We start from the raw sequence: 12,798 nt of genomic DNA on the forward strand, positions 1-12,798 counted from the left end.
TGGTACGTATACACGTCCGTTCATAATGTTATACACTATCAGCATTGAGATATAAAATTGTTGGATAAAACCCTACAATAGTGGAAGTAGTAGTATAGCAACTATCCTACAACCAATTTCGATTATGGCTAATTTTGATTAAGACCTTTTATTAACTTACTTAAGAGACAATGTCATTTGAATAGTAACAATTCACATATGTCTTTGTACCGTTATGATCACATGACAGATTCTAGCTAAAATGTTGAATCCTTAAATATCACTTCATGATCTACTCTCTTCCTCATGTATATGAGATCTCAAATCTTATTATTAGCCTTTATCTAACTGCGCCCTTATGCAATTTAACTATAAATTTGCCTATGTAATTTCTCTCATATACTTATTCGCCTGTCCCCTCCAAATGTGCTCTATTTGCTTATAGCTTTGTGATCTGCGCTATCCGTTATCAAACTTTAGTTGCCTCTTCATATTGCCTTCTGATTTTAAACACCGTTGAGATATTTAATATAACGTTTATCGATTAACGAAGCAAAGCCACTACGGTAGTAGCAGTTTTAGTGGTAATATAAAAGATTAGGCATCGAATATATGATTCGAAAAAAATACAAATCCGTAAATTAAAACATAATTATGAGCAATTCAGAAACTTGCACCGGTGCAATTTTAAACGATTTTGACATATCATTCAAAGTCTCTAACCTGTTGAGGCTAATGTCCTCAATATCTGACTCCAATAAATAATATCCCGTTAACTGAGTATTTAACGTAGGCTTAATCTCCTAGTAGAATTACGGATTTACTCGAGATTATTGAGAAGCCTGAACACCAGTTATAGAGATAATTTATTGTTAATGATTAATAAAAATCCACAAGCGTACAACGAGCAAGCGCACGATGAAACAAAGTGAGTGAGTGTAAGTCTGTGTGTTAAAAATCCATATATATTTTTTAGGGTTAATCGAGTGTGGATAAATTATCGATTATCTGCACATTGCAACCAATAGGAGGATAGCTTAAGGGTTAATGTACAGCGATGCATTCGATCATACACACCGAAATTAACATAGTGAATTAAGAGTCTGAAATGCACACAGAAATTAACATGATGAATTAAGTGTCTGAGTTACAATGAGTAGACAAATGATACAGTGACCAAAATGGGCTTGCCACAAACCATTAGTTATGATGATCATACAGACCTCAACCAGGTAGTCTACACCTGTTAAAATGGCTAAGTCCATGTGTTATTGACCTGAAGGATTGATCCTATATTTCGTTTTGGCCACCCCTATCATCCTTCCAACCAAACCGTACACTAGTCGACATCGCCCCCAATAAGGTAACAGGTGGTTGAGCATATGTAACACATATCCCAACCACCTCAGCTAATGAAGATCTACCATCTCATTCCTAACTTAAGCATTGCTTACTCGATGGTTCTGGTTAAAATATCCGTAAACACTGGTTTCAAAAGATCACTTCAACACTGTACATATACTACTACTAATAAAGTGTAGAATAATCCCCTTAAAACATTATGCAGAAGAATGTAGACAGTTTTATTTCAAAATCACTAAGGTATACGCTTTCAGAAAATAACAGCAACACTAGATCATTCTATTATTACAGTTCCGAACCAGAATATTAAAGGTATTAAGAAATTAACCCTTTAAACCTTGTTACGATATTCAGATGAATCATTCAATATGATCGCTGAAACAATCAGGATTTCTACATAATGATCAATTCGCTAATGTAACTCACGAATTACATAAGCAGCTTTAAGCAACAGTCTTTTTTTTCTGTCGTTTGAAGACTAGTGATACTAACCAACTCTGTAAATTATTACAAATAAGGTGAAGTTCGAACCTGTGATGTAATGTTTGAAATTTAAATGTTGCAACTTCTAAACTAACCCTCAGTTATTCACTGTATTTAGAAGTAACCAAGACAAATTGTTCGGTCACTATTTACTCAGATATAATTGTAAGTAACTTTTATATATTCAATTTCCTTTATCCTTCTGTGGTAGTATATGACGGCAGTATATAACTATTTACTATATGGATCTCAGATATTATTAAGATGCTCAAATACATTCGATTATCCCCACTAGTGTTCTTGTTCACTACACTTCAAGTATTACTTTCTTGGTTAGCGTTTTGTTTTTTTAACGAGTTAGTTTTCTACGAGATGAGGTCGCTAACCCCCCCCCTCCCATATCCAACCCTCCCGGTTTACCCAAATTTGAAACCGGTACTAATTGTAGAAGAGCCACAGGAACAATTCGTCAAGTATATATTTACATATGTGTTCAGTCAGCTACAACGTACGACCAGGCACATATATTCATCAGTCCAAGTTGCCATATCTCATTAACACAACAAGATGAACACCGGATTCGTAAGAGTAGTTAATTCAATAGTGATAATATATAAAAGATTGCATATAAGGATATAGTACAGGAAGAAAGAATTAGTACGTAGAAAGAAAGGTATGAAGCGATTTCAATCTCATAGTTTAAGGGAAGACAAAGAGTGTATACACCACCTACACCATTGTGATCGGTTCTGAGCCATGTCACCTAGAGCCTACAACCATTGGTTACGATAGTCTTGCGGACCCCATCAAAGTACTCTGCATCTACCAAAATGGCTAAGGCTAGAAGTTAGTGACTTCGAGCAATGATGCCACGTTTTGGTTCGGCCGCCCCTAACTATGTTCCGACCATTCATAACACTAGTCGAAATTACACGTCGTGGTAATCGGTGTTCAGGCATACGTAACACGTGACCCAACCATCTCAGTCGATGAAGATTCACAACCTCATCAACTGATTTTCCACCATTACTCCCTAATACCCTGTGTCTAACCTCACTACTACTTACTCATTGATCCCAGCAGATGCGAGAAATATTTCTAAGACATGTGATCAAATACTAGGAGCTTACGAGTATCTTCTACTCTCAATGGCCAAGTTTCGCAGCCGTAAAGTAGAATAAAGCGAACTGCCTCACAGTATACTCGTCCCTTAATTGAAAGATGGATATCTCGCCTTCGCCATAGATGACGTAAGTTGGCAATAATAAAACGAGCTTTCCAAATCCGTGCTTAGATTTCGTCAGACACCAACATATTAGGGCTGGTCAGACTTCTAAGATAAGTGAAGTTGTCAACGCGTTCGACTATTTCACTTCCTATCCTTAGTTCAGGGTGTTGACGCAGACCACTCCTAAAACAACAACTTGCATTTAGAGGAAGAGAAGCGCATTCCAAACATTCTGGCATTGTTGCTTAGTGCTACCAAAAGACTCTGAATTTTATCAGTATCTTCAGCAAACATATGTGTTACTCTTTCTTTTCAGTTTCTTTTCTTTTAAAACAAAACAATCTATTCATTGTAAAAGATAGAATAAATTTAATAGGATAAGATAGTACAACATCATTTACATATACAAATAGTTAAAGATTATTTGTAAGGGTTTCAAAATTACGATTAATTTTAGGTCTTTTTTTCATTGATTTCAATGAATGATCATTGAATTTAGAATTATTTGAAGAGTTCTCATTGATTATTGAATGAGAAGATGATAGTATACTATGATGATCATTATCTTGATGTAAACTATTCGACGTTTTACACATGGATTGATGATGTTCTTTTGATGATAAAGTTTGAATAGAACAAGGAGGAGTAAATCGTTTTTCATCATAAGTAATAATTAAATGATCTAAATGATGATCTATATTTCGTTTAGGTTTAGTGATTTTATCATTGAAGTTCATTTTTTCTTTTGATAAATTACTCTTATTATTATTATTATCATCACCGTCATCATCATCAATAGAAGGATGGATAGTTGTAGATTCAATGAATTCATCAATCCATTCGTTTCGATGACATTTTGGCATAAGATGATCATAATAAAGATTTACAATATGTTCTAATGTATTTACATTGGATACCTACTTTTTCAAATAAAGAAAAAAAGGAATTAGTTAAATAGCGAAATTTGGAATTACTAATCAAACAAAGTACAATGTTATTGATAAGTAATAAGGACTGGATATAACATGCACACACACACACCGGGTTTTTTTCTTCCAAACTGAGTGACGATCGGATAAAGTTCATATTGTTACAATTCTAGGTTATATACCATATAGAGTCATCAAAATAAAAGACAGAATAAGTTAGATAATTCATATCAAATAATCAGAAGTTAAATAATGAGTTCTGGTTTCATTATAATTTAGAAAAATTCCAATCATAGTCATTTAGAACTTAGTTGAAGTTTAAGAAAACCATAGGGATTATATGTGCAAGAGTTCAAAAGCATCAATTACTTCATCTATAAGACTATAATGTATAATGTAAGTACGGCCGAGAGTGGGGACAGTCAGCTCTCCCTCTCGAAATGCTCTCACATAGCCGGGCGTATACAGCCACTCCAAGGGAAGGACTACTCACTGCCTTCTCGCACCACGGGTGTTGTTTACGAAATTGAGAGGACAAAAAGCAAATGTCCGGTGCTTTAACAGGGTTGGTGGACATGGAGAGTTCACCTAAGGGAGTTGGAAAACCTTCATTCCAAACCAATGGTGCAAATGGGCTCCAGTACCCTGAGAGAACAAATATATGAACCAATCGTTGGTCACCGGCTTCCATGGGACTGCACCTCCTAACGTTGCTCCACTGCCTCATGCATCAGACCTTTGGGTCGAAGCCTCCGGGTGTGGCCCCCCAAAAAATCACCTGATTCGGTTTGGGCACCCGAGCACTATCACAGACCCCACACAAATCAAATGAGATTTGTGTGGCACATATGTATTTGGTGCCCTATGTGTTCGAATAAATAAATAAATAAAAATAATGTAAGTAAAATTACAATGCTATAAACCAGTTATAGATCCTAAATACCTAAATTCTTTGTAAAGATTTGAAGAAAATGACAAATAATTACTAAAAGAGCATTATATAAACTAATGCAGTTTTATAAAGCTTTCGAGATTGTTAACGAGTAACCCGATAGTGATAATTGTCTTCTAGGAAATAACGCCTCACAATTTATATAGAACTACATTGTAGACTAATCAAAAACTTACCATTAACGTGTGAAACCGGAGGCACTCAATGTGTAAAAGATAATCCTAAGAGACTAGGATCCCAATATTTTTGAAATGATTTTGAACATATTTGATTTTTCACACTTCTTAAATTTAAGACTTTAGTCATAAAATGGGTATCATATAACACTTATTTTGATATCAGGAAACAAAATAGTTGGCTTCATTAATATTAATTCTTAGCGATCGTAAATTTGGGCATATGCGATAATAATCACTACTTAAACTGACGGGCAGCGATAGCAAAAGTTAGACAAGGAGTTTATCCGGCTCTAATTCATGAGCAGTGATGTTCGACTTTCAGCCACTAAGTTGGAGATCCGAACACCGCTCTATCTCCATCAGTTTACAGGACAGGGTAGCAACACCAGCCTTCACAATTAACGTGACTTGAAGAAAAGTACTCAGATTTGTATAGGGTGGATTAGTTTTGAAAACATTCACGAGCTACCCATCCAAATACATGGGATTCATTTGCCTTTGACACTTTCTCTGTGATATACTGATAATAAGCACCAAGCTTTTAAGTACTTTGTCGCAGGTTTCAGTCGTCCTCTATATTAGGTTTATGCAACCTAATGGAAGCTTGAATATTCTATGGTAGTTGTGAATGAGTGCTTAGAATCCAAACACGGAAATTTCGAACTAATAGTATATAAAGCCAGATTACACAGCAATTAACTCACTAGAGATTTGAAACCTCGACGTTCAAATATTTCTAGTAGTTGATCTATTGACATTTGCTCTGGATAATATAAATCAACAGTAACACCACATCTTGGCAAAAATTCTGAAACCTTTGGCTTTGATTCATTTTTGCCTACTTTCTTCATCTGGTCTAAAATCTGGAAATCCAAAACTCTTCGAAATATATAAAATGTTAGTGTTGACATTTTGTAAAAGTATATGAGGTGAACATAATAAGATTAACATGGTTGATTTCAATGCATTCTACATAATCTTCACGAGCACTGACTTCTACTCCACTGACTTAATCTAATGAGTTAGAAATGTAACCAACTAAAAGTATTTAGTTCCGACCATAACCTATAATTTTGGTGATGAGCTGGTGATACAAGTCACAGTGATAAATCAGAGTCAGGGAAATAAAGATCAAATAGGCAACTCAGTGATTAAATTTTGATTAGTTTAATTACTAGCACACTGCTCTATTTCGTGATTCATAGAATATGAATAAGTGCCACGTTAGACATTGAAGGGTATAATCTGATGCGTTTTTTGTGTACTATAAAGAGACTTGACATGAACGGTTGTAGCCACTAGCAGATTGAATGTGTGCTAGAATTGGCTTTGGTCGCTAAAGGTATCTTACCCATATTGAGGTGAAATGAGATGAGTCATCCCACATATGACGTAATGAATCAAAGGTGGTGTTTAGTTACACAAAAGTACTTCTGAATATTATTCCTTAATGCAGTAGTATTCAAGAAGTTTAAAACTTTTTATTGTTACTGAATTACACATTGTGAACCCAATGCATAATTTACGGTGATATTTTACCACAAATAAGAGGACGAATTTCATGGCTTACATAGTTCGTTGATGTTAGCAAATATTTAGAGCTACACCCATGCTATTTAATCTTGTAAGATATATCCCCGACGGAATTTGAACAGACAGACTGTCGTAATGGAAATCAATTTGAAATATACATATGGACAGCGTGATCTTAACTGTTTTTTAGTAAGACAAATCTGGTATTACACTAAATACAACTCTTACGAACTATATTTAAGTTTGAGTTGAAGAGGTTTATCCGTTGAGTTTAAGAAGTCAATCTTTTATACAGTCTGTATAAGATCTGTTCAAGGTCCTTAATAGCACTACCCATAGATGATATATTTTAATTGGCTTCGACAGATGAGAGATCACGCAATCCCCCAACTAAACAAGGGACTCATGAAACCTCAGATGTTCTTTTTCCATAACGTTTAAACTAGTAAGCCTTACAGTATTTCATAATAGATTCCTAAACTTTATAGTAACATAATAATTTTTAAATTATGTAACGACTAAGCAAGGTAGCATACAATGCTAAAAAACCAACAGGCAGACGTATGCAAAAGTTCACGTGGGTTGTATGCAGTTTGTTGAGATAAATAAAGTCAGTTATTGCATGGCGTCACACAATTTACCCCACCATCACGATTCTCGTAGCAAGGTTTAGATACGCCAGTGAGAATGGATATTTGACTAGACGGTAGAACTGTTACCCCTGTTTCTATAATATGACATGCCAATTCCTAAGGTTTTCACCCTTAAACAATAAATTAGGCATTATCGTGGTAAAGATTGTTTCTTTTGAAAGGAACGGAGCTCAAGTCAGTGTCGTCCCACTTACCTTAGCCAAAAAACCCATTGATAAGAGTGAAAAATTTACTCTACAGGCAGTTAATAAAACCAAAATAAGGACATTTGGCGAACAACTCATGACATCAAACTTGGGTGTTCATTATTGCTAATGTCCGCCACTCTATATTAGGTGCAGATTTTCTAAGCTTCTACAACTTAATAGTTGACGTTAAAAGAAGAAAACTTGTCGATTCCTGCACGAAGCTTCAAGTAAAGGGAACTCAGTCGGACCATCACATACATAGTATTAAAGTTGACACCCGAGTAAATGATATATTCGCCAGCATATTACCTACACTTTCCAAGATGACGAAAAAAGATTATAGTGAAAACTCGACCCAACGCTCCGCGGCACATCGGAAGATTACAATAAAAAAGAAAGAGAAGAAAGAAATAGTTTCAACTGACAGGATAAAACCTGCTTTTGTAGAGACCGAAACACATGACAGCCGAAAGCTGACTAAAGACAGCAGCAGTCGCACAACGTAGCTTTCAGTGTTTTCAAATAATTCTTCACCTACTTCTACGAAATCAATACTTCGTAAAACAGACGATTCTAAAGTTACAGCCCCCACAAATTTAGCTCCTAGTTCCGCTATTTTACCTTCTACAAAAACAACTCGTTCAGGAAGACACGTACATTTTCCCAAACATTATGTTGAATTCATTACTTAATCTTTATTCTGCCATTTTCTATAATGTGACTAAATATCTATATTAGCAGAATTACTAATAACATTTTTTTGCAAGCAATTTTTTCTTAAAAAAACACATTTCGTGTGTACTACTGATATTGATAAATTCATTATGTTTTTTTTCTCGACATGTGTATGCGTTTCATGTGGTGTTTACTATTATTATTTGTGTAACGATATTCAACTTCGTTGGACTCGTTTAGTTTATCACTAACTGTTTACACGATTTATACATGTATTTACATTTTTCGATGAACTATCAATTTAATTACCGTTATTATTAATAACACTATTATTATGAATATCATTAAACGACATCTTAACAATGCACATCAATTAAACATTTTTTTAGTGTCTAACTACTTGCTGTCGCAGTATTAAGTGTTCGACAGTTAACAGACTGCCTCAACTGTTAACTCTCAAGGTCATGATTTGAAACACACAAGTTCGTTTGCAGTACCCAATGTTTGACAGGGGCATGCACAAACCTATCGATTTCTTTGAGCTCTTTCGTTTTAATTATGTTGCAGTTCATACTTTCTTTTGTGCTCAATAAGTGGTATCTAGCTATTCGATTGCACTAGTTCTAGCCAACTTGACAGTTATATATGGATTTGCACATTTTGTAGATTGAGTAAGTTTATCTCATGACAGTAGGGTTTCTGAATAATAGTGGCTACCATATTACGACTCAGAAGGCTGGTTAGTTTCAATGTAAAAAAGTGATAAGGGTGGAAATTAGAGAAGGTTATTGCTTCAAGAATAACAAATGGGTTAATTGATTAGTAATAGAGACAGAATCCTTCAGGGAGAATTTCCGCTTATCCCAGGCTCTTCTTTTTTGCCCGCAATACGAGCACTGTGTTCGAGGCAACCCGGGATCTTCTCTTTTCAGATATGCGCTTTGCCTGAAGAACATCGTCTGAGATATAATCCGGAATAATGTCCACTACTATCTCCCAGTGGTTATCCATTGTTAGCCTCCACCGCTCTCGTGAATATGAGGCGACTTGAAGATACTGCCTCATTATCGTCTAGTCTGTCCTAATGTTCCTAAAGTAGGGAGCGTCCTTTTTCAAACTATGTATCTCGTTTGTAAACACGCCTAACTTCACTGTACTATGGTCACTACTTCCTACTGGTATGTAGACATATGCTTATTCAAAAAGAAGATTATCTCTTATGACCAAATAATCCAAGTATGGGGATTTTCCGTCATTATACCAACTTGTTGCATCATACACATGTTCACCAAGTCACGAACTTCTAATGGCCGTGGCAAGTTGCTTATGGAACGACTGTGTGGTGAATGTATCCATCGTGTTTTGTTTTGTTTATATGCTGTTCTCAACCCTACCGATCTAGGTTGGTTCTGACAACATCAGATATGATTGGAAAGGTCAGTTTTTGGACTGTGTCTCTGTTAATTTCACTGGGTTTCTGAAGTTTACAGCCATCAGATGCAGCGACTTAGTGGTTGTTAGATGTAATGGGCCAAGTAGCTTCGACATGCTAATTGCCATAGTTGTGTGAAGAACTAGGCAACGGATAATCAACGACGACTCCGGGTATTGCTCACGTAAGCCTCGTCCTGACTACCACCAATCAGCTCAGATATGTGGTGGGACACCATACTAGTCGGATTGTGTTTGCCGATATTTTAGTAGTGCGTAACTCGTTTAATCTACGGTCCCTGGAAAGCCGTTGATTTTTCTGCGAAGTGTGCTGGATTTTCCGTTTCCCTTAATGGAGCGGATTTACTCTTTTCTGACTTTCGACCTTAATACAGGTGGCATACTTTCCTGAAGTGGTATCCTTTCCGAGAATATCACGGCATTTGTCCCATTGTTCTTCATTACAGGTTGGCCTACTTTCTGGTAAGCTGGAACAGTTATTATAGTCAGGAAGTTTTGTGAAAGTTCTTTGCCTCCCATTTTTAAAGTTTCGAGGGTCATGATGTTGCCATTCCTCTTCCCAAAACCCACCCACTGCTCCTTAGTGCTAACAGACAATAGGGTATTGGTATCATTCTGTAATTTTTTTGTTGTATGAGTTTGGGTCGCGAACGCTGTAATCACGTGTTGGTCGAGCCTGTATTTGATTAATTGAGCATAATGGTAGTAAACGATGAGGTACTTTTCAAAGGTGATCTGTGATTCTATCTTATTAATTATACTGCTACAATATTTTATCACTGATCAAACTTATCGGAACCACGTGCAGTCCCGACCTAACATAGACCCGTATAGATATCTAGGTATTTCTGCATCACAGAGGTCCAAGATGTCATATAAATCTAGTTGGAGCATTGAGTTGTTGGTTTTAAAGATCTATGAGCATGCAAGATAATTATCTTCTGTTTGTTGTACATGCCTAATAAGCTGTGCTACTGGTGATGTGACGACCATAATATCAATATTCGGTCTGAAGAACCTGAACTGAAGAACCTAGTTTATTCGATTAGACCAGACCACGTTCTTTTGTATAGCATAGAGAGTGACTTGAATTTAATTATATCGAAGTAAAAACTCTGTTTTCAACTTCAATGATTCTAACTTGAGAAAGAAAGCAAATTATATCAAGAGCCCAAGATACCTTGAACGATATAGTTTGGGCTATACATTCAAATTTTTCTCTAGAAAAATGTAACGTGTTGAACAGTAAAAGTAATAGTTAATAGAGTTTGATACCTGAGAGCCAATAAAAATATTTCCTACATGATTGGGTCAGATAACTGTTTACAAGAACTATGGTAGCTTTTACCACCAGATAGTTAAATGTTGATAATCATATACTGAACCATTCCGTAACTTTGATTTTAGTTAAACATAGGTTCAGTTTGTAAAAGACAGGTTGTCAGGTGGTGTGGGTTGGTCCTGGCAATGGTGGTCTTTCAGTTGATCCAACTTTCTCATGAGAGCGTCGACAGATGGAGCTTCAGTCGCTTGATGAGGTTGTGAATTCCATTCGTTGATTATCCAGTAGGAAAGTTGACAGTCAGATGACGAGTGTTTTGTTCTGGGCATGTGAACATTTTTAGTGTCCTAGCAAATTCTCTGTTTTGGAAGATAATAAAAAAGACGTATAAGAGGCGAGTTATTCATTAAGTAATTCCGGTACTGTGATCAAGTCTCCTCTGATTCTTCCACATGACCATGGAAATAGATTTGGTTAGTCAGTCGAGCATCACACCGGAGCTGTCCTATTCTGCGAAACAGCTTAGTCGCGGTTCTCTGAAGCTTTTCCAACAGTTCACTGTCTCTTCTTACACAGGGGCTAGTCGCTTGTATGCAGTACTCGGGTTTAGGTCGAACAAATACAGTATACAGAGTAAACAAGTTTCGGCATAGACATGGCTAAAGACCCTACCTATTTATTACAGAGTTCTAAAATCTTTAGCGGCTGTCGCACGACAATGTGCAGTAGTTTGAAGTTTCAGCTAACGATGACCTCCAAGTCATCGTATGTCTGGACAAAAGGTAGCTTGCTATTGTTCAACGTGTATGTATCTGTACCTTGATGACCAATATGCATTACAGTACACTTGGGAGTATTCATCGTCGATTGAAAAATTTTAAACCAGCCAGATAATTTCTGCAGATTATTCTGAAGCTCTAAATTGCCACCCTCATTTTTTTGTCGCCTTCCATATCTTGACGTCGTCACCATATAGCAAAACCTGTGATGTCAGACTAGTATGGTCATATACATACAAACGGAATAACACTAGTCCCAAAACTGTACCCTGAGGCACTTCGATAAGCATAATTTCCTAGTTAAACATAGTTGAGTTCAAACGTACTCTTTGTTGGCGCCCAACTAGGAATTTTTTTATCGACATTAGTAAATTACCTCCAATCCCAATATTACTTGACTTATATTACAGCCAGTTGTGAGGAACCTTATCAAAAGCTTTGCTGAAGTCAGTGTAGAGTACGTCTATTGACTGGATAATTCATTCGCGCCTACACTGTTGCTGTCAACACACTTCCCACTATCGATACCTAGTTTTTCACATAGTTGAACTTAAATGTATTCAAGTTTTCTCGAAATCGAGGGTCATTCCGAATAAACGAATGCAACCCAAATTAGACAGGAACTAAGTATATAAGCGGGTACTGCTAGTTATCGCATACTTGTGATCCGAATCCGGGAATATGTCTATTCCCACGACGTAGAAACTAGAGCTTATAATGGCCTATCGTCCGCTGACTTTGATGGTGACCCCATAGTGGTGCACGTAACAATCCACTGGGCGTCATTCGGCGATTGGTGTAACCCGCACTACTAAAGCAGAACTGCGAAACCACAGATTAGATGAAAAGAAGCAACCTTATCATTATGAGATTAGGAACACTACCAGTTGGATCTCTTTTTCAATTTAAATCTTTACTATCACAATACGAGTCATTCTTGCGTGCTGTGCCATACATATTTAAAGCCCTATGATGGCGAGTGCACACCCCTATCAGGATGAACCAAATTTGTACTTCTAGTTCTATTTTCTCACCTTTTCACTTTCTGGTGATCGATTGGATCATGAAGACCTCAACACCTGGGGAGAAGCGCGACAGGTAGCAGCTAGGACGCAGCTGAACGA

The 12,798-nt window shown here is 36.6% G+C and overlaps 1 protein-coding gene across 2 annotated transcripts; it reads right to left on the reverse strand.

The window, feature by feature from the left end:
- Window positions 1-3,397: 3,397 nt before the first annotated feature.
- On the reverse strand, window positions 3,398-8,654 carry MS3_00009740 (uncharacterized protein). 2 transcript variants are annotated; one of them, XM_012939831.3, is made up of 3 exons: window positions 8,562-8,654; window positions 5,817-5,991; window positions 3,398-3,969 (listed from the first exon to the last, which is right to left on the reverse strand). In XM_012939831.3, exons 2-3 carry the CDS (start codon window positions 5,961-5,963, stop codon window positions 3,466-3,468), a joined length of 651 nt encoding a protein of 216 aa, XP_012795285.3. In that variant the 5' UTR covers window positions 5,964-5,991; window positions 8,562-8,654; the 3' UTR covers window positions 3,398-3,465. The 2 variants fall into 2 exon arrangements, with proteins under 2 accessions (XP_012795285.3, XP_051064580.1); XM_051218143.1 differs by having other exon boundaries at window positions 3,398-3,972; window positions 5,817-8,654.
- Between the last annotated feature and the right edge of the window lie 4,144 nt (window positions 8,655-12,798).

Source organism: Schistosoma haematobium, chromosome 7 (assembly GCF_000699445.3).
Source record: "Schistosoma haematobium chromosome 7, whole genome shotgun sequence".
Taxonomy (NCBI): domain Eukaryota; kingdom Metazoa; phylum Platyhelminthes; class Trematoda; order Strigeidida; family Schistosomatidae; genus Schistosoma; species Schistosoma haematobium.

Coding starts and splice junctions, on each gene's coding strand:
- MS3_00009740 (XM_012939831.3), bottom strand. CDS start 5,963: ATGAAGAAAGTAGGCAAAAATGAATCAAAGCCAAAGGTTTCAGAATTT. Junction 3,970..5,816: donor GTCGAGGTTTCAAATCTCTA/GTGAGTTAATTG, acceptor TTGAAAAAGTAG/GTATCCAATGTAAATACATT.